The sequence below is a fragment of the Vulpes vulpes genome, chromosome 12, assembly GCF_048418805.1.
Source record: "Vulpes vulpes isolate BD-2025 chromosome 12, VulVul3, whole genome shotgun sequence".
Lineage (NCBI taxonomy): Eukaryota > Metazoa > Chordata > Mammalia > Carnivora > Canidae > Vulpes > Vulpes vulpes.
Genome location: NC_132791.1, coordinates 143,863,661 through 143,891,446, shown reverse-complemented (window position 1 = coordinate 143,891,446; position 27,786 = coordinate 143,863,661). Strand labels below are relative to the sequence as shown.

The 27,786-nt window shown below is 47.9% G+C and overlaps 1 protein-coding gene across 1 annotated transcript in view; it reads left to right on the top strand.

Moving 5' to 3' along the window:
* Positions 1-17,794, top strand: part of USP22 (ubiquitin specific peptidase 22) — a 46,070-nt gene extending 28,276 nt beyond the window's left edge. Inside the window, exons 4-13 of the mRNA XM_026005653.2 lie at positions 633-734; positions 1,372-1,541; positions 2,751-2,898; positions 5,470-5,575; positions 6,505-6,663; positions 11,372-11,498; positions 12,376-12,467; positions 13,143-13,205; positions 13,734-13,883; positions 14,701-17,794. Of these exons, the coding sequence (XP_025861438.1) occupies positions 633-734; positions 1,372-1,541; positions 2,751-2,898; positions 5,470-5,575; positions 6,505-6,663; positions 11,372-11,498; positions 12,376-12,467; positions 13,143-13,205; positions 13,734-13,883; positions 14,701-14,743 (1,160 nt within the window). The 3' untranslated portion in view covers positions 14,744-17,794. The remainder of the gene's footprint in view (positions 1-632; positions 735-1,371; positions 1,542-2,750; positions 2,899-5,469; positions 5,576-6,504; positions 6,664-11,371; positions 11,499-12,375; positions 12,468-13,142; positions 13,206-13,733; positions 13,884-14,700) is intronic.
* Positions 17,795-27,786: the final 9,992 nt, after the last annotated feature.

The window sequence follows — 27,786 nt, the reverse complement described above, 5'->3', positions numbered from 1 at the left end:
ACTAAGAAATGCATGGCCCAGAATAAATCAGAGCTCTTCTAAAATCATTCTATAGTTCCCATGTGTCAATGAGATATTATGTCTTTTAAAGTTCATTGAATTTTGCAGAAATATTAGGTTGTGGGAAACAAGTAGGTATTGGGACACTTAATTAGCATCTGCGCCATTATCTGTGTTATAAATCTCTTGTGGGGACAGCTGTCCAACATGATGCATTTTCAGACGGTGTTTCAGCCAGTGTTTTCTCCTTGTTGCTTTCACTCTTCTCTGGGAGGGCGCATCACCTCGGGGCCAAGTGCACAGCTTCTCCTTTGTCAACTCAAGGATTATAAGCTTTGCAAAAGAAAAAACAAAAACCATCTTGGCATTAGCATTACAGTAGCATCGATGGGAGGCATTTCCTTCTTTCTCATGGGGAAAACTGCTCATTCACCACACATTTTTCTAAAATTCCGTGTAAGTGTTCTTTTTTAGTCTGTTGCAATATAATATGGTTCTAGAAAGACCTCATGTTGTGGATGCCCATCTTTGAAATACAAGCTGATAAGTGGTCTGTCACCATCACTTTTACTTACAAACACACCTGATGAGTATTGAGCTCATGGCACCTGGACTGTCTTCCATGTGTTCAGGTGTTGGGGAGAAGTTTTCAACTTGGGAGCCAACCAAACGAGAGCTTGAACTGCTGAAACACAACCCGAAAAGGCGAAAGATCACCTCCAACTGCACCATAGGTAGGTGGGTGGCAGTGCTGGGCGTGGTGGTCTGTTGTCACTGCCAGCACGGCTGGCTATTCCAACGTAGATGTGAACAGGAGGATTGCATAGTGTAGTTCTCTCTAACCCCTTGTACATCAGTTGTCTTCACCCCCTTTTCCTCCCACTACTTCTGGAACACCTGTTCTTGGGAGGTGGTCCTGCAGTGAGGTTGAGGGGGGGGGCCCACAGTGATGGAAACAGCCCTGACAATCTGTCCTGTAAAAAGACTCACTTATTATGGTCAGGTTGATGCTGTGTACATGACTTTTAGGGAGAGAAATGTGTGTGTGAGAGGGTTTTCTGGGTTTTCTAATACTTCAAGAATACGTTTTAGAAGCTTTTTAATAGGTTTTGTTAGAGCAGCTCCTTTCTGACCTGTTGCTCTATCTGTGGGTCATTCTATCAAAACTTAGTGGCTGAGGTGAGCGGTAGGATGATGGTAAACATTCCTCAGGAGAGTTACTAGAAAAGGCCTAAAAATTAGAAAAAGACATTTCCTCTTACCTCTTGAAATGAGTGAATAAATGTAGAGGCATAGTAGTGCCATCGGGCCTCAGTGGTCCTTGTGGTGCAGAGCCTGTCAGCCCCACTCTCCTGTCTGCCTCCCGGCCAGGTCTGCGGGGACTGATCAACCTTGGAAACACGTGCTTCATGAACTGCATCGTCCAGGCTCTCACCCACACGCCACTTCTGCGAGATTTCTTCCTCTCCGACAGGCACCGGTGTGAGATGCAGAGCCCCAGCTCATGTCTGGTCTGCGAGATGTCGTCACTTTTTCAGGAGGTGAGCGCTCTTGACCTTGGCAGTGTATGGCTTTTGTAACCACTTGTGTTTTTCCTTTAAAAAAAGAAAAAAGAAAAAAGATTGACCTAATGAAGGCAGGTTTCTGACATCTTATATGAATGTTATCTTATAAGATGTTTCTGACATCTTATATTCTGACAGTGAATACTTAATACGTGCATTTATTATGGAACTTTTTTTTCTAAGATATTATTTATTCCTGAGAGACACACAGAGAGAGGCAGAGACATAGGCAGAGCGAGAAGCAGGCTCCCCATGGGGAGCCTGATATGGGACTCGATCCCAGGACCCTGGGATCACGACCTGAGCCAAAGGCAGATGCTCAACCACTGGGCTACACAGGCATCCCGGGAACATTTTTTCCAAAGGGAATCGTTAGGGTCTGTTGGCATCACTTAGAAGCATGGTGCTAACTTGGAGGATGAGAAAGAGCCTTTTCGAAGGGGCCCTGCCAGGGGAAGACATTTGTCCGTAAATGCTATGGTCCTTTTACCCTTCCCTCATGGTCCGCCATCTTTTGTTCTCAAGGTGAGTGGCCCTTCTCTTGCCAGGCCTGAGTGTGCTTCAGCAGAACACCTCTGGCTTTGTGGCCATCTCTGGCTTTGTGGCTCTCTACCCTGAGCATGAGGGTCTGTTCTGTTTAGATCCTAGGCTGCTCTCAGGCCGTACCTGTCCCCATGTGGCAGGATAGGGTGCAGGCTCCGGTGTCCTGGGTCTGGATTCTCTTCTGCACCCAAGCACTGGAAAGGGTCTCTGAGCTGAAGTCCCTTGGCTGCTTCGGCAACAGAATGGGGCTGGTATGTGCCCTCTTAGTTGCTGAGAGTGCCCAGGTGTACTTCAGGGGTCCAGCAGAGGAGCCAGCAGATCTGGCCTAAAGTATCTTGCACCCACTCAGCAGCCACCTGCCTTGTTTACGCATTGGGCACTCCTGATTCATCGTTTGGGCCTATTGGTAGAAAACCAACAATGGAAAGGGACAAAATGATAGATTCAGAAAGACCAGTGAGTCCACATAAAAATATATTTTGCGAACAACAACAAAATGGAAACGAGGATATAAAATGGAATCCTTTTCCATTAGAGCAGCTGCAGGAAATTCTTGGCTGCTGTTAAATGTTTGTTGTCACGTGTGATGTGTACTCTTTCTTGACATCTTCCCCCTTTTCCTTCCTCTCCACGTCTGAGCAGTTTTACTCGGGGCACCGCTCCCCCCATATCCCGTACAAGTTGCTGCACCTGGTGTGGACTCACGCGCGGCACCTGGCAGGGTACGAGCAGCAGGATGCGCACGAGTTCCTCATCGCAGCCCTGGACGTCCTGCACCGACACTGCAAAGGTGCGCCTGCAGGCCGTCCTCATCCTTGTCCTTGTGCCTGGGGCAGAGGTGGGGGCACTGGCGCAGCAGGCACCTCTTCTGGGGAACTTGTCTTTTCATTGTGACTTTCCCCCCACAAGAAGAGAAACATCCTTCATACCCTGAAGAGGTTCTTGATAGTTTTGAAGAGAGGAGGAAATGGTTTGGGGTGTCCCCTCCAACCTTGCTGGGAGTGGACCAGCATGGTGGTTGGTCCTGGAAGAGCCGTAACAGTGAGCAAGACTCTTTGTCCTTGACGGGCCTTTGCCTGGAGTCCTCTGCTGCTGGGGTCCTCTGGGCCTGACTGTGAGGGAGTTCATGTGTGGCTCCTCGGGGTTGTCATAGCCCGTGGTGTGCCGGAAACTTACAAATTGCTCCAGATACAGCAGAACCATCAAAACTGGCCCCTCCCCTTGTGGGGTCTCCAGAAGGACTGATTGGTTTTTTGTTTTTGTTTTTGTTTTTGATTGTTGTTTTAAGGTAGCTAGAGAGAGAGCTGAGAACTGGACCTGCACACTTGCCAGGGCCACTCCAACCCTCAGTCATGTTCATTCTGGGATCCAGCCAGGGGCTTTTAAAGTCTCTCTTTGGATTTCGCTGGATCTTGGTTTCTGTCCCACAGCCTGGCCCCCAGAGGGCGACAGCCTCCTCAGCGGCCTCAGATGTATGTGGGTTTGGATAGTCTGGGGAAAGGGACAGTGGGCAGAGCTCTTCCATTCGGAGCAGGAGTTTAGGACTGAATCACAAGCCACCATGGTTCCTCCTCTTCCCCTCCCCATGGCGGGCTCCCAGTGAGAAGGCCCTACACCAAAGTGTGCTGACACAGGTGTCCTATGAATGGGGGCGGTTCTCAAATTTGACTGTGGGTCAGGGTCCCCTGGAGGGCTTGCTGGTGTTTCTGTTCAGTGGGTGTGGAGCGAAGGCAGGTGTTCATTCCTGATGGGTCCCTGGTGATGCTGAGGCTGCCGGTTCAGGGAGCACACACAAGTGTAGTGGAGGTGTGCGGCGTAACCAAGTTACCTGGGTACCTGTGGCCTCCAGGCTGGTACAGCTGCCTGTCTTCCAGGTCTTACTGAATTGCCTCCTACTGCTGCTCCTCAGCCTCTCCCTAGTCACGGGGCTGCTCTCAACATGTGTTGTCTGACATTACAGCTGAGAGGCAAGCCAAACTCCAAATAAGATGGCTTGTTCTCATCAGCTGTCAGGCTTCTTTCTGGCTTTTTTATGTACTTGAATTTTTTTCTCCTGAAAAACATACACATCCTTTCAGTGTTCACCGGAGGAACCAAATAAACGGTGCTTAATAGCTTAGGTAAGTTTTGGCTTTCTAGTATGGAGTACAGCATATAAACAAAAGAGCTGGTGTGTAAGGCTGTGAAATTATTCCAGCACTTGAGGATAGTCAGGTGACTTCTGTTATCAGCGTTAGTCTAACCTGAAAAATCAGCTGCTTCAAAGGCTTTATTGTGAAAACATTCAGGGGACAGAAGCACAACGCAGTGACTGTGATGCACTTGTCTGAGGTATTTCCATCTCACAAATCACGAGAAGCGTAAGGCTTCTCTCGCTGGAAGCAGAGTGTTCAGAATCCTCCCTCAACCCTCCTAGTTCATGGCCACAGCCAGGCCCTCCATGCACTTGGTTGTGTGGTGGTTGGGAGCCTCAGCTATCTTGAGGCCTTTTTTCCTTTGTGTCTTCCTATATGTATTTTTTTATTTCCTAACATTTTGTCTCATGAAATCTTTCTGGGTAGCATTTTCTCCCTAATTGCTCCAGGCAGTTTGCTGTCAAAAGGCTGGGTGGACATCCTTTATTTCTATGTAATAATTTCACTTTTTAAATAAGTGATATACAGATAGACACAGTCTAGTCCTTTTGTCTATTTGAAAGTTCTGTAGTATGTATTTACGGTATATATCAACATGTGTTGCATTCCACCATGTAAGCTTAGTTAGTATCCATATATCTGCACCCAAATATAGAAATAAAACCCGTATTGAACTAGAGAGGATAGGAATGGTACTTCTCTATGTGCTGCTGATGGGAAAGCAGAACTGTTCCTGAAGTTCCAGAGTGCAGGAGCTGATGAGCAAAGCAGACTGAGGTGAGTCCTGCAGGGACACTTTCTGAAGCCAGGGCACAGTGTACGTGTAGAGTAGGAGGAGAGGAGGGGAGAGCAGGGGCTTTGCTGGCAGCAAGTGGCACCACGCCACTGCATGACAGTTTAGTCGTTCTCTGCGTGAACAGGGGAATCTGTAACTCTCCCCAGTGACTGGGCATTAGCTATATCTTGGTACCTAGAGAGAAGCGAAGCAGGTCTTAGGGAATGGAGTAAAAGAAGAACATTGAAAATAAGCTAGCAGGGTTGTTTCCTCTTTGCCCACCAAGTCTCCCTGTTTGAACTAGGGTTCTCTGTGCGCTTTTGAAAGTATCGATCCTTGTGGCTTCATCACCTCTGCAGGTGAATGGCCTCACGCCTTGGGCCTGTAGCTCTCAGAAACTTGCGGACTCGGGGGTACAGGTGCAAATCACACAGCTGCGATCTATCCCCAGGTGACGATAATGGAAAGAAGGCCAACAACCCCAATCACTGCAACTGCATCATAGACCAAATCTTCACGGGCGGGCTGCAGTCGGACGTCACCTGCCAAGTCTGCCAGTAAGTGCGAGGTTCCTGCACAGCACTGTGCATTCTTCTGACCAGATCGGGATGCTGTACCCCAGGTCCTGTCTGTGAGGCCTACTTTATTCTGGGTGTTGCTTATTGGACATCATGGTACATATTCAGCTAACAAAACTGCTGTGTTCTGAGCAGTTTTTAAACATTTTTTACTTAGAGCCAGAAGTTTAGTGGGTTCCCCCACAGCTGTATCTTTTTGGTGATGTGTGGATAAATAGATTGTTTGGCTTTTATAGAGGAGCATCTGCAGCAGCAACCAGATGTGAAGCCGGACAGGTTGAGCTTAAACAGCCAAGCCATCAGATATGTTGAGATAAAGTAGCTCCAGGACAGATCCACAGATGAGTAGGTTACCCTGAGTGGTGCAGGTCATCTGGAGCACGGTCCCCGGGGCCATCTTTATTCCTCTGCCACCCAGCAAGGTGTGCTTCGAAGCCTCCCACTGCATCTCTGCTTCCCTTGGAGTCCCTGACACCAGGAGCTAAATAAGAGAGCCCTGCCTTCCAGAGGGACTGGCACACAGACAGCAAACACTTGGCACCTGTGTTCCAAAGAGTGTTGCTTTTCGTTTCAGTTTCCTTTTCTATGATCTCCAAGGTAGTGTCCCTGATTCTTAGAGTTTTTCGAAAAACCTCAAAATGAGTGTGATGATCTTCTGGGTTCTTTAGGAAACTGTTGCTGTAAAAGTAGCCTTTGCCTGAAGTGGCTTACCTGCTATTCCTCCATAGGCCCCCCTTGGAAGCCCAGGATGCATGGGGTGGGAGCTCTCCTGCGTTTTCTGACCTTCCATGTCATTTGGATGGAAGGGCAGAGCTGTGAGAACATGTGGATGCTGTTGGCCAGGTGCTACCTCTGAGGCCATGTGGCTGTCCATTCTCACCGGTATGTTTATCTCCTCTTGCTTCTAGTGGAGTCTCTACCACCATAGACCCCTTCTGGGACATCAGTTTAGATCTGCCTGGCTCTTCCACCCCATTTTGGCCCCTGAGCCCAGGGAGTGAAGGCAGCGTGGTGAATGGGGAAAGCCATGTAGCAGGAACCACTACGCTTACGGACTGCTTGAGAAGGTAAGAGTGCCACCGGCGCTTTTGTAGACAAAGACTGGTCGGTCTTTTTCTTTTTCTTTTTCTTTTTCTTTTTCTTTCTTTTTTTTTAAGATTCATTTACTTATTCATAAGACACAGACGCAAAGACATAGGCAGAGGGAGAAGCAGGCTTCCTGCAGGAAGTCCGATGCAGGACTTGATCCTGGGACTCACCGGGATCACGCCCTGAGCTGAATGCAGATGCTCAACCGTTGAGCCACCCAGGTGTCCCAAGACTGGTCTTTCTTTGCAGGCACCTGTCTCTCCTTGCCTTGAGGCTCCTCAGGGTAGGATTGGTCAGAGGAAAGTCCTAAGAAATTCAGGGCCACCTGAAGGATTTTCTTCAAATGTCCAATATAGAAAATGAGACAAGATATGACAGCCTGCAGGTGGCTGTGGTTGGAGCCCTTGGCTCCTTCACTGTGTTGCTGTCTCAGCTCTTTTACTGTCTGTGCTATACTTCCTCAGTCAGGATTGAAATGCAGCCTGTTCAGGGGAGGAGAATGTCTCCTACAACGTTCGTGTCCCCCCGTAGCACCTTGTGTGGTGATGGTCTTCTGCCCGACACACCTGTGACTACCTGTGTATACCAGGTCAGAGTGCTGGCAACTGCAAGTGGCAGAAATGGACTCTCGTGGACTGAAGCAGAGATACTGGGTAGCTCACAGCATCCACAGGAAGGCTAGAGAGGATGCAGCTCAGTGAACAGGTGGTCACCCTGAGATGGCTTGGGGACCAGTATCCAGAAACATACAGCCTGCTACTGGCCTGGATGCTCTCAAGTGCAGTTGAGGTGCTGCACCCAGCAGGACACATTCTTCCTACCGTTGCTTCTTTGGAACGATTTTTCCAGATAGATTCCAAATTAGGACTATTCAGTTGGTCAAGCGTAGGTCGTGTGGCCAAATTGCTGGTGGGTGGGAAAAGCAGATACCTGGCTTTCGTGATAAAATTCACGAAGGAAAATGGACCCCGTCTTCCACCTAGTTTTGGTGGAGGGGTAGCACAGATAGATAATGGAGAAGATACGTGAGTTGAGCCCTGTTGTCCATTCTTTACTCAGGGTTATGTGAATTTGAAGCTAGGACCCTATTCATGTCTGACATTGTGGGACGTTTTCTTCGTGTTGAAGCAGGTTTGGTTGACATACTTGGTGCCAGAAGGTTAGCATAATTTGGCAGAGATAACAAGGATATGGGGATAAGTGTATTTCAGTTTAGGGGCACTGCACATGGAAAGAAAAATGACAAAGTATCAGGAACTTCCAGAAAAATAAATGAGAAAACATCAAAAGAGGACTTTGGACTCAGCATTTTCTACGGCACTGGCATATGTTTAAAAAAATGTACATCCTCATGAGAAGCAGTGTGTTGTTTATTGATAAGTTGGTTAATTGGTACTAGTTGGCAAAGTGGTTATAACTGGCTGAAGCATGTTTATCCAAATGCGAGGGTGAGTAAAATGTTTACACCTCTAGTGTGACTTCACAAGCCACGAAGGCGGCGTGTCAGGAAACTCGGACCTATCACGGAAGTGAGTTCTGGTAGCAGGAGCCTCAGAGGCGCTTCCTTCCTTCACTGGGGAAGGCACTTGAGGGCTCCTTTAAGGAAGTGTTGTTTGCCACCAGGCTGGGTAGGTTTGTTGCCTCGGGCACTTTGCTTTCCACCATCCATCAACTGTTTTCTGAATGCTTGCTGAATGGGCAGAGTCTTCAGCCCAGTTTTAGCTGTGGGCCAGCCTTGGACTTCAGTTCTAAGAGTCAGTGTTTGTCCTCAGTGCAGGGTGCTATTTCTGCCTGGTAGTGACACTGGCCTGAATACTAGGCCCTGCTGTCACCCTGTGCTGAATGGGGAAGTCCATGTAGCTGTCAGGGAAGTGGTCGTGGCCCAGTGTGTTCCTGAGTGGTTTGGTTGGGGTGGTGCCAAATTGGTTTTAGTTGGAAAATTGGATTATGGGCTAGTGTCATGGCTAGTCACGTGTATCCAAAGTCTTCACTATAAACCTGGGCACCTTCTCTCTTCCAGTCAGATACCCAGTGTTCAAACTGCCCTGGTTGGCTTTATAAAAAACTATTCTGTACAGTCCATTCAACTCAGGATCCAAACGAGGCCTACACACTACACTTCGTTGTTTGGTTTCACAAGCCCCTCGCAAATCCGTAGGCTTCAGTCTCCCTTTGGTTTCCTTATCATTTCTATGTTGAAAAGACAACATCACTTTCCACAGAATTACCCATGCTCTGCAGGTTGCAGATTGCATTTATGGGCTCGTTCTTGTAGGTTGCAGCAAACCCACTCAGATGCCTTGTTTTTTTTTCTTTTTTCTTTTCTTTTCTTTTCTTTTCTTTTCTTTTCTTTTCTTTTCTTTTCTTTTCTGTTCTTTTCTGTTCTTTTCTTTTCTGTTCTTTTCTGTTCTTTTTTTTTGTATTTTTTTTTATTGGAGTTCAATTTGCCAACAGACAGCATAACACCCAGTGCATATCCCATCAAGTGCCCAAGTCAGTGCCCGTCACCCAGTCACCCCATCCTCCCGCTCACATCCCTTTCCACTACCCCTTGTTCCTTTCCCAGAGTTAGGAGTCTCTCATGATCTGTCACCCTCTCTGATATTTCCCACTCATTTTCTCTCCTTTCCCCTTTATTCCTTTTCACTATTTTTTATATTCCCCAAATGAATGGGACCATATAATGTTTGTCCTTCTCTAATTGACATACTTCTCAGCATAATACGCTCCAGTTCCATCCACATTGAAACAAATGGTGGTTATTTGTCATGTCTAATGACTGAGAAATATTCCAGTGTACACATAGACCACATCTCCTTTATCCATTCATCTGTTGATGGACACCAAGGCTCCTTCCACAGTTCAGATGCCTTGTTTTCTGGTGTTTCTCCTTTATTTTTTTATTTTTTATTGTGTTCCTCCTTTATAAGATCTACCTGCTGTCTCGTTGGCTTCCCACTCCCGGGGCACCTCCAGGGCAGGCAGTGGTCAGAAGGGGGCATCGTCTTGCCCTAGTGAGATGACAGAGTTCTGAAGGGTAAACAAAGATTTCCAGACCAGTGGTGAAAAGGTGAATTTTATTTGTTTTTCAGCTTTACATTTAGAAAATTTTGCCATATTGGGGGCACCCTGGGTGGCTCAGCGATTTAGCGCCGCCTTCAGCCCAAGGTGTGATCCTGGAGACCTGGGATCAAGTCCCATGTCAGGCTCCCTGCATAGAGCCTGCTTCTCCCTCTGCCTATGTCTCTGCCTGTGTGTGTGTGTGTGTGTGTGTGTGTGTGTGTGTGTGTGTGTGTCTCCCATGAATAAATAAATAGAATCTTTAAAAAAAAAGGAAAGAAGCATACTTTATAAAATTAAAAAAAAACAAAACACCATACGGAAACATCTGTTTTATGGATTTTTCTTTTTAGTATCCACCACCTGTGTCAGAAATGCTTGCCAACTTACTATCTATGGTGTGATCTATTTTCATCATTAGAAAATGATCATTTCCCCATTTTTAAAATTTAACTTCTATTTTAAGATACAGATTCACGTGCATTTATAAAAAATAACTAGGGGCAGCCCTGGTGGCCCAGTGGTTTAGCACCACCTTTGGCCTGGTGTGATCCTGGAGACCCAGGATTGAGTCCCACGTCGGGCTCCCTGCATGGAGCATGCTTCTCCCTCTGCCTGTGTCTCTGCCCTTGTCTATCTCTGTGTGTGTATCTCTCATGAATAAATAAATAAAATCTTTAATTAAAAAATAAATAAATAAAAAATAACTGAGTATTCTCTATTGAGTCTCCCCCAGTGCTAACAGCTTGTAAAATTACAGTACAATATCACAATCAGGATGTTGACATTGAAGCAGGCATTTCCATCCCTGCGGGTCCCTCCTACCACTACTGCCTCTTAACCCCTGGCAGCCATGAGTCTGTGCTCCATTTCCAAATTCAACATTCTGGGAATGTTATGTAAATGGAATCATAGAACATGTAACATTTTGGGTCTCCTCCCCCAGTCCCCCAACATTCTGGGGAGATTCATCCAGGTTGTGTGTACCCATAGCTTGTTCCTGTTCGTTCCTGACTAGTATTCCATGGCATCACGTACTACTTTCTTTAACCATTCACACACTGAAGGACGTCTTGCTTCCGAGATTTTTGGTTCTTAAAAAATCTGCCAAAAACATTTGTTTACACAGTTTTTTTCAAGAACGTGAGTTCTCATTTTTCTGAAAATTTGAATTGGTGGGTCTTAAAGTAGTTCGAAAGTTATTACTACTATTTCACCGGACGTTTAATTTAAAAAAATTTTAAGACTTTATTTATTTATTTATTAATGAGAGACCGAGAGAGAGAGGCAGAGACACAGGCAGAGGGAGAAGCAGGCTCCACGCAGGGAGCCCATCATGGGACTCAATCCTGGGTCTCCAGGATCAGCCCTGAGCTGAAGGCTGCGCTAAACCACTGAGCCACCTGGGCTGCCCTAATTTAAAAAAATTTAAGATAGCTTTTAAAGTGATAAGGGGATACGAAAGAAGAAATAGTTTGTTGTTTTCATTGTGAAATTTTAAATACTCCTAACTGTATTCATGTTTTTAGTAGAGAAATTAACCCATTGAAAATGATAAACTAATTTTCTTTTTTCTCCTCTCTCATCTTTTTTTCCCTAAAAATATGTTTTTAAAATGCCTTGCAGGTTTACCAGACCAGAGCACTTAGGAAGCAGTGCCAAGATCAAGTGTAGTGGCTGCCATAGCTACCAGGAGTCCACCAAGCAGCTCACCATGAAGAAATTGCCCATTGTAGCCTGTTTTCATCTCAAAGTAAGTTTTCTAGAAAGCAGACTCCAGTGGCCAACTCAATTTTTAAGCCCCAGTACAATTTAGAGTCTGTAGATTTGGTGTATAGAGGTACATTTTGTAACTCTAGTGACTCAGTAAGGAACAGTGAAGAACAGAAGCTGTAACTCTTCCCCTGTTCTCTTTTGCCCAGAGAGGTTTGTGGTGAACCAGAGTAATCACTTCATAATGAAAGTAGGGTGTGAGTTACTCTATTGGGGATGGGGGGTTAAGATTTTACTCCTCTTCCTCCCCAGATTCCCCACCACCACCACACCCAACACCAAAGTTTTCTGGGTTTCTTTTACTTAAAAGCAAACAAACACAGAGTATTATGATCCAGTCCAGAGACTGGTCAGCCTTTTCTGTATAGGATCAGATAGTAAATATTTTAGGCTTCGTGGCCACATAGGATCTTTGTTTTTATGGTCTTTGTTTTATTTTATGACCCTTTCAACAAAAAACCCAAACCATTCCTGGCTTGCTAGCTGGATTCAGTAGCCCCAGTCTAGTCAAAGGAATGTCTTTGGTGAGAGGAATGTGTCCATTTTTGCTTCCAGAGCTTATGGATACCTGTTCTATTTTCTACCACCTTACACTTTGCTGGGTTTGATGTAAGATTATTTTCCTGCACACTTGGCGTCAGTCGCCTTGAACAATCCCATTGTTTCAAGACTGTTTTTGGACCCCAAAAATGAGATTTGTATGGATTAATATGTGTTACTGAGTCTCAACGCTCTGAATGGCAGTTGAGAAAGAAAATGACAAAGCCCACTTTTGGGAGTGCCCAGAGACGCACTGTTGGAGGAAATCCCTGTAGCCTCATCCTCTTCCTTCTCTCCCCTCTACCCATTTTCTCTAGCGATTTGAACACTCGGCCAAGCTGAGGCGGAAGATCACCACATACGTGTCATTCCCCCTGGAACTGGACATGACTCCCTTCATGGCATCCAGGTATGAAAGGGTTTGGCACACTATATGTGTGATCGGGAAGGGCATGGCTCCATGGGGTCCTGGGTTGACATTGATAGAAGCATACCTGCTAAAACTGAATTGTTATCCTGATCTTAAATCAGGACACAGTTGAGTTCCCTCAGCCCTGCTGCTTCAGCTTTGAGTTTTCTCTAGCAAATCCTCTGTCAGACTTGGCAAGTGATCGGGTGGGATCACACAAAGCAACATGGCTGTTGATGTCATGGACTTTGGATACAGCTAAGCAACAGTGGATTTTGCAGTTATAGATTCAGTTTCCCTCATTTTTAAATCTTGATAATCCTGGACTACTTAAAATAAATCCTCCTAATAACTGCGACACTTGCTCATACGTTCAACGTGCATTAGTCTCCTGGGGCTCCTATAACTGATCACTACAGACTTGCCTTGAAGCAGTAAGGTATGGTTAGGTCTGTGTGGGCTGGCCTTGGCCTCGCTTCCTCACCTTCACACAGGGATAGTCTCCCCCTAGAAAGCAGGGTTGCTGGAAGAACTAGAAAGCTTGTCTGAAACGCACCTGGTCTTGCACCTGCTCTGGGAGGCCCCAGTGGTAGTAGTACCATCATTATTGGAGCCATGCGTCTGCTCGGTTGATTATTTTAAGTACTGCTGAGTAGCTGCTGTTGTTTGTTACAGCAAAGAGAGCAGGATGAATGGACAGTACCAGCAGCCAACGGATAGTCTTAACAATGACAATAAGTAAGTGGTTGCCTTGTGGGTTTGCCATGGGCCTCTCGAGGGTGAGTGGGGAGCCGGGGACCACTGGAAGGCTTGGCAGGGAGGGCTCCATGATGGCAGAGCCCTGGTTTCTTTTGGCCACTGGCCTGCTGCCTGTCTTGCTGCTATCCAGCCTTGTTGAGAATGCTCAAGCCCTGTTGGGAAAGGACTTTTCACACCTGTACCATAAAGCTCCCATTGCAGGAAGACCTCTGTTCTCTTCTTTACTACCCTGCTTACCATGGGTTGATAGAACAAAGGACAGCCTGCTTATAGCATTCCCAGTACTGAAGCTGTCTGCACTTCCACAAAGTGTGGTTTCTGGCAAAGCAGCTGGAGAGCTGAACGGACCAGGCAGGCATTCATGCTCTCTGTACAGCAGCCCTCATTCCTGGGGTGTTCCCATATGGGGTCAGTGGGCTATTCACTTTGCAGGCTTCCAGCTGTTTCTGGTGGTAATAAAACTGAGTTGACTGCTCCATCTCTCCCCCACCCGTGCTCCCAATCCAGGTACTCCTTGTTTGCCGTAGTTAACCACCAGGGGACCCTGGAGAGTGGCCACTACACCAGCTTCATTCGGCAGCACAAGGACCAGTGGTTCAAATGTGATGATGCCATCATCACCAAGGCCAGCATTGAGGACGTGCTGGACAGTGAGGGGTATGTTCAGGCTGGCAGCTAACTACCTTGGTGCACATCCATTCTGGGGTGTTTGCCTTGAGGCTCTGAAGGAACAAGGCTTGACAGGAAGTCAGCCTTGATTGGTCACTGGATGGGCGAGGTCACTGTCGATCACTTAACACAGATAATGTGGTGGTGGTCATTTATGTTCACCATGGCATGAGCAGCCATGTGGGTCCTTAGGGAACTCCTTTCCTCTTTGCCCATTTCATCCCTCCCTGGCCCATTGTCATCCACCTTTTACTTTAAGTCCCTGTTCATCTCGAGACTGTCCATAGAGCCCCGGGGTCCACGGACAGGCTGAGATGAGCTGCCGTGAGCATTCTGGAGGCGTCTGCACTTTATGTTTACCCCAAGCAGTGGAGCGCCCTTTGAGAAAGTCTGTGTAGAAGGATTTGTGTTTGAGAGGACGGCTTTGTGGCCAGTGAGGAGGCTGCCCAAAGGGGTGGATTTTGAACTAGAAGCTGCTGCAAGAGTTTCCTCCAGAGTAGTCTCCACCACAAGGGCAGTAGCTATGGAAGAGCAGAGAAGCAGAGTCTGGGGGTGTGTGGGAAGCAGGGCTGATGGGGCTTGTGACTTCCTGGTGCACAAGTGAGAGGACGGGCATTCACTGTGGGCTCACTGCTGAGCCAAGGTCCCTCCTCCGTGGGGACCAAGGACCCAAACCCAGCCCAGCAAACAGACCACCAGCATGTTTTGAGCCCACCACATGAGTGTTCCTGCAGGAGGAGGGTTTGTTTTGCTTCAGCCTCCATGGGTTAGACTATAAGCATGCTTCCTGTCTTCACCTCCTCAGATACCTGCTGTTCTACCACAAACAGTTCCTGGAGTATGAGTAGCCTTATCTGCAGTTGGTTTGAAAACAATGAAGGCGATGAGTTGGCTAGCCTCACAGAATGATCCCCATCCTCCCCGTCATGAAGCCGCCACCCACACAGAAGTGCCCCGGAGAACATCGGATTCCTCTGCAGTCTGGGCCCTGCCACAGCCACAGTTGGTGCCCGGGCTCGTGCCGTCTGCATGGACAAGCACTGTGCTTGGAACCAGGCTCCAGGACCCGCATGACAGAAGCAGCCAAATGGCAGGCGCGCTGTGTGCGGGACTGGGCACCTTTGATGTGTCACTGGCTCTGCTCCGGTGCCCCTCGAGACCACATGGCGGGGAGTGGGGGTGGGGGGAGGGGGGAGCGGGACTGGTCCCGGTGCTTACACTCGGTGGTGCAGTTTAACAAGGCGCCAGCCTGGTTGAAAGTCATGGGTCCATTAAAGCAGCGAAGTACAGGAGCCACAGACATCATGTAAGGACAGAAGACTCCGCAAAGCATCTTTCTCTGTGAGTTTAGTATTAAATACATACAGCGTGGAGCTCTTAGCCTCCGCCTTGTCCCCGAGCCTGTGGAACAGAAGACACTAACGGGTTTCCAAGCACGTCTGTTCCACAAATCACTTAGCATCAAACTGCATGTGGAAGCGTCAGCCCAGGTGTTCTCTCTTGTTTTTTTTTTTTTTTTTTTTTTTTAGAAATAGACATTTTCTGATCTGTCTCCCCTTTTCTCTCTTTTTCCACAATGGTGATTTTCACAAACGTAATGGTAGTAACGTGAATTAATTATTGAATTTATACTGAAATTTATTAGATTGTTTTCCTTTATTCTCGAGAGTGAATCTTGCTTTTTGATCGGTGGTGGTTTTGTTGCTCCCCTTCCTTCTCCCCTTCCCTTTCGAAGCATCGGTTGCCTGGTTAAGACAGGTGCAGCGGACAAGAGTCAGGCTGAGGCTAACAGGTATCTCCTAGGAATCTTTGGAGTAAATGAAGGGTCCAGTGGCTTCATTGTCCCCTTCCTCCTATTTTCTTCCTGGCCACCTGTCCCACTCACTGTCCCTGTCGTTGCATGGCGGCTCATGTGTGGGAGGGAAGCCGGGGTGGCTTACAGCGGAGCCTGCGTGCCAGTGCTGTTGCCTCTGCTTTACCTTTGATGTCGGTTAAACCATAGTGGGGAGATGGCTTTGTGATGAGCCGGTCAGAAGAGGGAGGAGCTGCCTGGGGAGATGGAACAGTTTGCAGTGTTCCTTGTAAGATATCTTGCATGCATCTGTCTGGTCACACCCACACGTAGATTGTCCATTTCTGAGAACTTAACCCAGAGATGTAAGGGAGGAGAAACCGCTTTATTGTAGTTCTTAGAACACGCACTGCTTGCCCTGGGAGCCCCTCTGTTTCAGGTTCACCACAGATTTTTTTTTTTTTTTTTTTTTTGTAAAGAGCTGGAGAGTAAATATTTGAGGCTTTCTGGGCCATGTGGTCTCTGTCGTAGTTAATACATAAACAGATGAGCATGGGTGTGTTCTAATAAAACCTTTTGTGGATACTGAAATTTGATAATTTTCACATATCATGGATTTTTTTCCCCTTATTTAAAAATGTGCTAACTATTCTTAGCTGGTAGGCCATACAAAAATAGTGCTCCAAATCTGGCTCACTAGCTAGTCAGGTTAGGAGGTGGGTAGGAGCAGCAGCAGCTGGGTAGTTATTACTCAATGTGGAAAACGCTAGAATACATGAAACAATGATCCATAGCTGCAGCAGCATCATATATGACAAAGTCCTTAGTGATGCAGCTTTTAAAGTACTTGCTCAGTTCAGGCTCACTGTGTTTCTGCATTTTAGGAATATGCATTTTAAGATTGTCATCATCAGAAATATGGGTGGGTGCTGGTTTTCAAACCCCACATGCCTGAGCCATGTGTGTGTGTTTGAGAGAGACTTGGAGATTTCTTTTTGGGAGAGCCATTGCCTTTTCTTAAGAAGCAAAAGGAGGAGCTGACTAAAGCTGGCCTGCAGAGTTCTGAGCCATGAACTATGCTGCCTTGTGACCTGGCTTTACTGGATTGTCCTGGGTTTTCTGATAGGTTCCCTGTGGTCAGCCGGCCCTGCTTCCCACATCTGTTTCTGCTTATGTTCAGGAGAGTGCAGCTGTTCCGAGAGCATGAAGTCTGAGGACAGTGAGGCCACGTTTCTCTTTTGTAGACAGGACTTTAGTAAATGTTTATAATATCCAGATTCATTCTCATTATTCCCTGTTGGCACTAGGGTTCCAACTAGTCACCTGTCTGTGTGCCACTGGGAAGCTCCCATGACGGCAGGCACCCTGGGCAGTGCTGCCAGCAGACATCCTGCCACCGCCGTGTGTGCTGGGATTTACCTTGTTACCAACAAAATACTCTGATGGGCCTGGAGTTTTTCTCTTGCTCTCAAGCCAGCTATTCGATTCAGGAAAATGGCTTCCTTGTTTCCTAGTTAACCACCCCTGTGTATGTGTGTCATTACCAAGTGCATCTGACACTAAGGGATCATTGGGTGAGCCTCTCCTGCACTCCCTCCAGTGGTTTTAAAATAAGCTGTATTTCTGAGATCTTGGCCATCACTTCAGTGCTTCACAGTGAAACTGGGCTTTTTTTCCTCTTCTGAGGTCTGAAGTGAGTTCTGAGCAGTGTCTGTGCTGGGAGAGTGGGGGCGGGCTAGGGCCGGGGGTGGGCAGCCCGAGCAGCTGGGCCTCCTCTCCAGGGCGCAGGATCGCCCAGGCCTCCTTCCTGCGGCAGCGCCCCCACCCCCACAACACATAGCCCCGTGCTGTTGTCCTTTGGCTTGGTGTGTACGCTTTCCTTGGGTAAAATGGCCGTTCTTTTGACAATTCAAGTGACTGTTTTGTTTACTATAACCTTAAAAACAAAAATTGTAAGAAAAAGATTCCAATGATTGTGCTGTGGATTTTATTACCAAGATGTTTACACCTCCCTTTTACCTGTCATTTTGAGGAACTGTCGACTCTTCTCCCTTAATGGCTTGTAGTCTTTCCTATGTCATAATAAAGCAACATTTTCTTCTGAAAACTAGCCGACTCTCCTCTTCCTAATGACAGCAGCCAGAGAGGGTGCTGTGGATGAGAGGGTGCTGTGGATGAGAGGCTCCTGTGTGCGGATGCCAGGGCTGAGCTGAGGTGACAGGAACCCTGCCGAGGTCAGCGACCAGAGCTCCTACTTGGTTTGGGCGAGTCCAGTGACTGCCTGGGGGGTGGGGAGGGGGGTTGGGGGATGTCCATGCACCCCACATGTTCTCATTTTCTCTGATTGGCTCACTGCTTCTCTGACCCTCCTTTCTTCCTCTTGGTGGGCAGCATGGTGACATATCCGGGATTCAGGACAACCATGCCCTCTCAGAGTTAGTCACTGGAATAGTCAACAGAGGAGCTTCTTTATTTTTTTATTTTTTAAGGATTTATTTATTCGTGAGAGACACAGGGAGAGAGGCAGAGACACAGGCAGAGGGAGAAGCAGGCTCCCTGTGGGGAGCCGGATGTGGGACTCAATCCCGGGACTCCAGGATCATGCTCCCGGGCTGAAGGCAGGTGCCAAACCACGGAGCTACTCAGGTATCCCGAGGAGCTTCTTAAATGCAGGAATCCTTGCCCGCATTTAGTGACCAGGCCTAGGATGTGGTATAACAACATGCATTTGGAGTAAGTGCCCCAAATGAGAAAAGTGCATGAAAATATAAGGAGAAAATGTGCACGGTTATGGCTGCCCTTGATTCTGTAATTGGTCACAGGATTGTAGTTGACATTTGTGACATCCCCCTCCCCCCAATCCCTACTCCCTCCACACTTCCCTTGTCCTCAAAAACTCCCTTAACTGATTTTTTACCAGGTTGACCCAAACCCTTATTGCTGAAATACCCTTTTTTTAAGGAACCTTTGCTGCAATTGCCTTTACTTCCCTTACATGGAAACACCAAGAGATACCAGAGAATCCCCCGAGTCCCAGGTGTAGTCCTCTGTCCCCACAGAGTAGCATGCTCTTCATATTACTCAGAACCAGTGTTGTGTCGCTCAGTGGAAAATATTCCCCTTAGGGTCTAAGACTACTAAGCCAACAAAGACCAAATTTTCCAGGCCTGGAATAAAAAAGATGCTTTGATTGGATTATTAGTGTAATACTGGGAAGTGCCGGGCAGCCCGGGTGGCTCAGCGCTTTAGTTCCTGCTTTTGACCCAGGGCCTGATCTGAAGACCCAGGATCGAGTCCCATGTCAGGCTCCCTGCATGGAGCCTGCTTCTCCCTCTACTTGTGTCTGTGCGCCGCCGCCGCCCCCCCCCCCCCCCCCCCCCCCCCCCGCTCTCTCTCTCATTCTCTCTCTCGTGAATTAAAAAAAAAAAGGTACTGGGAAGTGCCAACTCCACTCCCACACCTTGATCCTCAGACCCATATATTCTGGCTGTAAAGGAGGGAGTCTGCACAAGATAATGGGCTCTGGCTAAAGACATAAAAAATTACCCTGAAAGGTAGAACCCCATTCTTTCACCATAGCTGAGTCCTCAGTATGCCCAGCTGCTTCCAGGAGCTGAGAACAGTTAGTTCCATGGATACAAGCCTGTTGCTCACGAATGCCCTTTGCTGTGATTTGGGTTCTGTGATCAGAAGCAATTTGTGGAATGTGACAGTGATTGGTGCTGCTGACAGGGCTGGCGTGTCTGTCATCAGAATATGAGTTTATTCCAGTGAAGACAAATCTCTGCCCCCTCCATGATGCAAGAGGCCCAGTGAAGTCAATCTGCCACCGGGTGGGGCTAGCTGGTCCTCTTAAGAAATGCCATCCTAGGGCCTCTGTGTTAGTGTTCATTGTTAGCTGCTTAGGCACTCAGCTGTAGTTAGCTTAGTGAGTCTCGGGCAGGGCAGGTCTAAGACGTTGAGCCTATTTTAGCTCCCACCCGTCTTCATGGCTCTTCGGTTCATGGGTCCACCAGGCAAGCATGGTGGCTGGGGAAGGAAGCTGACTACATCCAGACAGCATGCCATTTTGTCTTCTGATCATTAAGAGCATCACCTATAGGGAGTCTCTGGTGGGCTCACATGGGTACAGATATCTTTGTAGTCTGTGCCCATTTTGAGAGGTCTGTCCCCAACCAGACCTTGTCACTAATTCTTTAAATCCTGTTCAGGTGGGATGCCTGGGTGGCTCAGCAGTTGAGCATCTGTCTTTGGCTCAGGGCATGATCCCAGAGTCCCAGGATTGAGTCCCACATCAGGATCCTCGTGAGGAGCCTGCTTCTCCCTCTGCTTATGTCTCTGCTTCTCTCTTTATGTCTCTCGTGAATAAATAGATAATATCTTTAAATCAATCAGTCAATCCTGTTCAGGTATTTGACCATCTAGCCAAGCTGCTAGCAACTTACCACAAATCAGTGTAGGTCACTACTTTTGGCCCTTTCTTACTCCAGACAAAGTGGGTACCCAGATGCACAGCTCAGAGTTCTACTCAGGATTTTCCTTCATCACTGTAAGTGTCCTCAGTCATCTGGCCACAAAAAAACACTTGATGCCATGTAGTAGGTGTCTGTTGCAAGTCTGAGGCACCTGTTCATGCAATTTACCTTCTGGACATGCCTATACTCACTCTTTCACATGCCATTCCCAAACATGATAGATGGCCACTGGACAGGCCCAACCTTAACGCCAAGTGGGTCAGACCACTTGTTTTGTTACGGGATGCTCGGGCTGCCTGGCCAACTCATGTCTTATGATTACATGTTCAATCTGCTGAGTCCAAGAAATAAGCAGGAGCTATTTCTAGAAAGGAGAATACATATCTGAGGAGGAGGACATAGATTGGAGTCGCCCTGAAATCCTGGAGATCTGTGTCATTTTTCTCCTATTGGCTCTTGCTAGAGTCTCCGTAAAGCATCCTTATTTGCCATGGACACTTTGAGTATCATTGGATCTTCTGGATTATAAGATTTGAGTGATAGTATAGCATGTATGACAACCTGAACTTAGGTCCTTATGCAACTGGAAGCCATATGCTGCCTCTGGAGATGGTCAGATTAACACACTCAACTGTGGTGTATGCTACCTCCAAAACCCAACAAGCCCTGTCAGGAATTGTACCTCTTTCTATAGAGTAGGTGGTATAACTTGCAGCAATTTATGCTTTACCTTGAAGATATCTTGAACAGGCTTCAGACTACTGAGCCCCCAGAAACTTCATTGAGTTGTGGAGGCTTGAGGTTTGGGGCATTTATTTCTCATGCTTTGGTTCACGTGTCTTATTAAAGCTTCTGTAGGATTTACTACTACTTGCTTATCAGATCCAGCCAGCAAAATGCCATCAATATAGTGGACCAGGGTGATGAATTCCGGAATATCAAGGCAGTAGATAATGTGGCACCCTGTCTGTGGCAGCAACTGCAATTGGACAGCATTTGATTAGGCTTATAGTAGTCAGCCATCATTCCCACAGATCTGCATAGGCCATACAGGTGAATTAAATGGGACTGTGATTGGTAATACCGCTGCTGTGTCTTTTAATTCTTTGATGGTGTAAATCCAAAGTCCTCCCAGGAGGAGTACCTGGGTAGCTTGGTTGGGCATCTGCTCTTGGCTCAGGTTATGATGCCGGGGTCCTGGGATTGAGCCCCAAGTTGCCTCCCTGCTCAGCGGGGAGTCTGCTGCTCTCCCTCTGTCCCTCCTTCCCGCTCATGCTCATTCTCTAAAATAAAATCTTCTCTTTTTTTCTAAAATAAAATCTTAAAAAAAAAAAGAAGGAAAGAAAAGACCCGCCCCAGGGATACATATTGCTTCTGGTTTACTGTCTTGGTAAGGGAGATGAAGTTCCAGGAATTTCCAGAGTCCTTCCAACCACAGTAGCCCTCACCTAGCGGATTAAAAGTCACATGGGGATCCTGCCAAAGTGCCAAGTATGCCCACTATACACTTGGGAGTTGGGGGAATAATCAGAATGGGTCAAACGTACTTCCATTACAAAAAAAAAAAAAAAAATCGTATGCACGCTCTCTGGGCAGTCTCAGCCAGTGCATGTTTCTCTGCGCTCTCTTTACCCATCTGCCACAACAGCTGGCAAAGTTCAGTTAGTCTCCATCAACCAGAATATCCTGGGGGAAGGATGACATGGAGGAGAACCTATAGGTGACTGGACAGACATGTTACGTGAGCAAGAGATAATTTTTTTTGATTAAAGAAAAACTATTGTCTTGGGCTGCGTTAATAAAAGAATGATATGTGAAAATGGGGATGGCCCAGATCTAGTCTACAGCGCTTAACATAGCACCTGGTCCACAGTATTCACTGAATAAATGACTCTCCTGCTCAGTGTGGGACTTCAATAACAGATCTCCAGTGGAGTGTGATGGTGGGCAGAAAGAGGCCAGGTCCTGTCCCCGAGGAACTTGCAGGAAAGGAAATAAGCACGGACCTAATGTCTGTAAGAATTGTGAACAATCGTGGGTACAGAGTGCTCTGGCAACCTTACAGGGCAGTTGGGGGCCTGGCTGAGGAAGTGACACTTAGCAGGACAGGGGCAACAGTGGTGTGGATGAGGTGGCCCTGTTGATTGTTGTTCCCTCCTCCAGAGGGGGAACCGGATGCTTCAGTCCTGGGAGGGCCTGGGGTGTGCACCAAGCATCCACCGCACTCTGACATCTCTGTCTCCTGGGACTCTCAGACTCATGCATTAATACAAACACAAAGTCGCCTCCTGCAATGGGCATGATGGCCAGTGTAATTCAGGGCAAAGCTGAAGCCCCAACCTGGACCAGTCTCCTGGTCCAGGACCCCCTGACTTTCTCCAGGTCCCCAGCTCCTTGTCTGCACACACAACTCTGCCGATGAAGGAGGCATACTCCACCTTTTTCATAAGAAGAAATGTATCCACCTGAAATCTTACACACTTTATCCCAGTGTGGGAGCTCCTATAAGTTGGAGACAAATACTCCTCATGCAGCAAATCTGTGAATACTACTGTGGCCTGATCGGAGCTCCACGTCCCCCGCCTTCCCCGTTTTCTGTCAGTGGATCGGTCTGCTCCTGAAAAAGCAGTTTGATGGAGCAGGAAAGGATCTTTTCAGGGGACAAGAGATGAGCACTAGTTGGGGCGCTGCACTCACTGAGGGTGCTCCTCGGGCTGGTGGTTCTTTTGAGCCCTCTGGCCCCTGGGTTGTAGGATGAGAAGAGGCAGAGCTTAAAATGGGTGATTGGGATACACTCCTCCCCAATCCTGACATCTGATGAGTCTAGAGATTTTTTTTTTTCTCCCTGCTTCTCCTGATGGTGATACCAGTCAGTCATGAATGGATGTCCATGCCAGTGGCTAAGAGAGAAAGATGAAATGTAAATAAGTTGCATTTCTATAGAATGTTCAAACTAGTAAAGAGTTTAACAGTGATCCCATTGGGCTCCTGAATTCACTCATTTGGCAACTATTTGACACCCTGTATCATACAGGGCTTGTACTGTTGTGGACATCAGGAGCGAGAGCCCACAGTCCTGTGCTCACGGAGGGTACAGTCAGTGTGGGGGGGACACCTATACGTCAGACTGTGCTGAGCTCTGCGTAGAGAGGCTGGGGGCCAGAGCGCGACAGCAGTGGGTGTGCTGTTTACACGGGTGGTCAAATGGCTCTTCAATAAGACAACCTCCCAGCAGAGTCCTGAAGGAATTAAGAAACTGAGCACAGGCTATGAGAAGTAGAACATTCCAGGTAAAAGGAACATCGTGTCCTTGAAGATGGGAAGATGAAGGCTCAGACGGACACCTTAGCGAGCTCCCTTGGCTCCACTGTTGAAGCCAGCCCACGCTGTGGTTTCCCGTCAATTCTAAAAGCCAAGTCTGGAAGGCTTGCGGGAGAGACACTGTGTGACCACTGCTACCTCTGACCTATGCTGTGGCCTGCTTCTCCTGAGCAGCCAGTGGAAAAATTCCTCCTGGTCTCCAGCCAGGATTTTTCATGCTTTCCATGCCGATGCATTCATGTGGTTTCTCTGCCTTGTCAGGGGCATGTCTCCGCATGCTGAGATGCAAGTTCCAGCTTCTCTAATGTTTTCACTTGTGATTTAAACCTTCTCTGTGGTACAGCCCAGTGATTAAGAGACAGGATGTGGAGCCAGGCTGCCTACACATAAATCCTGGTTCTGGGTACCTTTGGGTGAGCTACTTAAACTCTTTGAGCCTCATCTAGAAAATGGGGAACACTACTAGTATCCTCTCATAGGATTATTATATGGAAAAAATTTGAGTTAATATGTGGAAAGTGCTTAGAAAAATGCGTGGCATGTAGTAAGACTTACATAAATATTTTTAAAAACCCTAAACCTGAAAGCCAAGCTTGGGGCTCTTAGGATCTGTGGTGTGTCTTCTGACTCACAAGGGAAAATGCATACCAAGCCCTTATGTCCATTTCCTAGCATATGTTTGGTATTTTTCCTTTGATGAATCTATAAATGATGGAGTGTCAACAAAAATTAGGAAGGAGAAACAAGGTATTTTGCTAAGCAGATGGGGGACCTGTCCCTAGTCTCTTGGGAAGAGATCAAATGTCAGGCTGGTGGGTGATATGGCCCGTTTTAGGACCAGACCACTGGTTCTTCACCTGGAGCCACTTGGGAGCCTAAAAAGCCTCTGGATGCCTGGCCCTCCCCATTCTTGAGAATCTGATTTAATTGATCTAAGGTGTGGTGCAGGCGTCTGGAGTTTTGGGAGGTTTTTTTGCAGATTTTTTCCCCCAGGGATTCTCATGTTCAGCTAAGGCTGAGAACTGCTGGCCCAGATAGCTCATGTAAAATACCAAGAGCCAGAGAAGCACAGCTGGAGGAAATCTCTCCCTTCCCTATCTCCTTTGTACCAAAAATTAATTTTGAGAAGTTTCCAAAATCATTTCTCTGAGATTTTTGAGATTTTAAGAAATCAGGGAAAAGAGAAACTGCTGGGGGTGGGGGGAGGGGGCTCTGAGAAGGTAGCATTTGAGCTGACTTTTGCACAATAGGAGCACCCCCTCCATACCTGGGTGGCTCAGCAGTTGAGCACCTGCCTTCGGCTCAGAGTGTGATCCCAGAGTCCCGGGATCGAGTCCCACATCGGGCTCCTTCCATGGAGCCTGCTTCTCCCTTTGCCTATGTCTCTGCCCCTCTCTCTGTGTCTCTCATGAATAAATAAATAAAATCTTTTTTTTTTTTTTTTAAAGGAGCACCCCCTCCAACCTGGGTGAAGATGCAGGGAAGCACATTCCTGGTAGAGGGAACAGCAAACGCAAAGGCCTCAGGGCAGGAGGATGAGGGTGAGTGGGGCTGCAGGGTGGTGGGTGCCCTGGAGTGTGATATGAGCTGAGTTTTTGAGAGGAGGCCAGGGGCCAGAACACATGGGCTCAGAGGCCCGTGTAAAAGCTGGAGATTTTGTTCTGTGTCAAGAACCCATGAGAGAGTTTTAAGCAGTGAAAAGACACAATGTCATTGATATTTTTATAAGATCACCCTGGCTTCCAAGGCCACCTAGGAAGGAGAAAGCCAGAGAGAAGGCCACTCCTTCTCAAATGATAATATAGCTGGATAATCCACAAAACCATATCTTCTCTGAGTCCATCTGTGAGCTAAAGTTGCAGGGCAACCGACTAGCCTGGAGTCTAAGGAAGGCAGGTGCCTCCAAGGAGAGAGGGGACATGAACAGTGGCCACCTGTGGCCAAGTGCAAGGAAGAAGGCAAAGCCGCCATGAAAATGGGCAAGAGCAAGTCCTCCCATGATTTGAAGGCTTGCATGAGAGCACAGAACCGGGAAAGTCAAACAAGTGGAGTTGATACCCACTTGCAGATGCTTCTCCACAGACTTCCACTGGACCTCATAAAAACCAGGCACCAGGCAGGGACCACAGGAAGCCTCCATCAGAGGAGCAGGTGTGAGGCCCTGGCTGCTGGAAGTATTCACAGCCCCCCAGACTCTTCTTTCCCAACAAACCAAAGCTGGGGAAGGGGCTGTGAATTCAGGATACAGATGATATACCCACTGTGGGCAGTAGGAAGGCAAATACCCTCTACTCCATCTAGGGGCAGGAAACTGTCCATTCCCAGGGGAGGGAAGCATCACGGGAAAAGGCTCAGCCCCTCAGCCCAGGAACATGGCCTGCCTGACACCAGGATGGAAGGTGGCTCCGCCACCTGTCAGGTGAGCCAGCACCAAGTGATGTAATGGTAGACTTACCACCTACAGGGAGCAAAGAATGGAGAAAGAGCCTCTTTAGGCACCTTTATGTGGCACACAGGGAAGGTGTAAAGCCGAGTTCGTAGCAGGAATATCACCAGCCCAGCCACCCCCTGCCACCAAGAACATGGTAACACCGGGGCACTTTGCAGCTAGCAAGGTACAAAAGGTGACTGTAACAACAAAACCCAAACCCCTCAGCTCCTAGCTTGGCTGACTTGACTGCTCACACTGACAGCCTGGCAGGAGAAGAGGTGTGCCCGTTTGCAGGCATCCCTACCTCTTCCTTCTGTCTGACTGCTGCCCACACAGATCCGGCATTCCTTAAAGAAATACAAGACACACAAGTGAGCAAGTGAAAACAATGCACTGCTGAGAGACAAATCACTCCACAGAGCCAGGGTCAGAAGTGATCTGGACATTGAAGCTATTAGGCAGGGATTTGTAATAGGGTGGGCTTGGCAAGTATGGCCTGAGGTTCGAATCTGGCCTGCCTCCTGTTTCTAGAAGTAGTTTTATGCAACACAGCCATCCTTGCTTGCTCGATACTGTCTGTGGCTGAATGGGCCCTACAGTGGCAGGGCTGAGTAACCGTCCGGCAGCTGTAGCAGGAACCGAATGGTCCTGAAGCCCAAGATACTCACTTTCTGATCCTTTTCAGCAAAGCTTGCTGAGCCCTGGGCTGGGGGACAGGGAGGTGACAGAGAGGCCAGGGAACGCTGGTGTACTCACCCAGGGGAGCAGTGACAGGAGCCTGGCTCCAAGCCTGTGACAAGTGGCAGTAGTCAGAAGAGATGCTTCAGATAGAACCAACAGAATTTTATCCAGAGTATGTATAAAATGGACAGTATTTAGAGTTTCAGATTTACTGTCTACCAACGAGATCCCTGTATTAAAACACATATGTGCAAGCATGTGTGCACACATGCACACACACACACAGACACCAAAGAGCAATCAAACGACTGACAAAAACCAAGATAAGTTTGGTCTGATGGCTGCCAGGATCGGACACTCAGCACCTTACATTTTCAGCAGCCCTGACTTCCCCCCACAGTAACAGAAACATCCCCTAGAGTCTCTGGGTTTGGATGGGTAGAGCTGGAAAACTTGAGGTAGAAAGCCGCACACCTTCCAAGAGAGCCTTCCCGCCTAAGCGGCACCTGTGAGGTTCCCAAATGTGCCATTATCTTGTCACCACGCTGGGACATCTACATCAGCTACAGGGCTTTAGTGTCAATCCTGTAATAGGATCAGCTACTGGCAAGGACATGGCTGTAGGAAACACTGCAGCCAGGGTGTCACCACTTGCCTTGCGGGGACTGACTGTGCCACAGACACGTGTCTTGGGCAGACACTTTTTAGAAGCCAACTTGCTTGTCATAAAGATGAAGCAGAGGTGGGCTTGGGCAGGGCCTGTGTTATGGGCTGAATGATGTTGTCATCATCCCCGCCCCCCCCCCCCCCCCCCCCCAGTTCATGTGTTGAAGCCCTAACCCTCAGTTCCCCAGAATGTGACCTTATTTGGACATAGAATCTTTACAGAGGTGATCAAGTTAAATGAGGGGTGGGGGTGGGCCCTAATCCCATATGACTGGTGTCCTTGTACAAAGGATAGAATTTGACTCCAGACACAGAGAGGAAGATGCAGGCCAAGCACAGTGGCCCTGAACAGATGGTTCCCTTGCGGCCCTCAGAAGGAAGCGGCTCCTGCTGGCACCTTGATTCCAGATGGCACACCTGGAGAAGTGGGGGACTTGCCTTTAGTCCACCCAGTGTGTGCTACTTTGTTACAGCCGCCTCAGGAAGCCGAGAAAGCCTGTTAGCCCTTGGAGGGTGGACAGATGG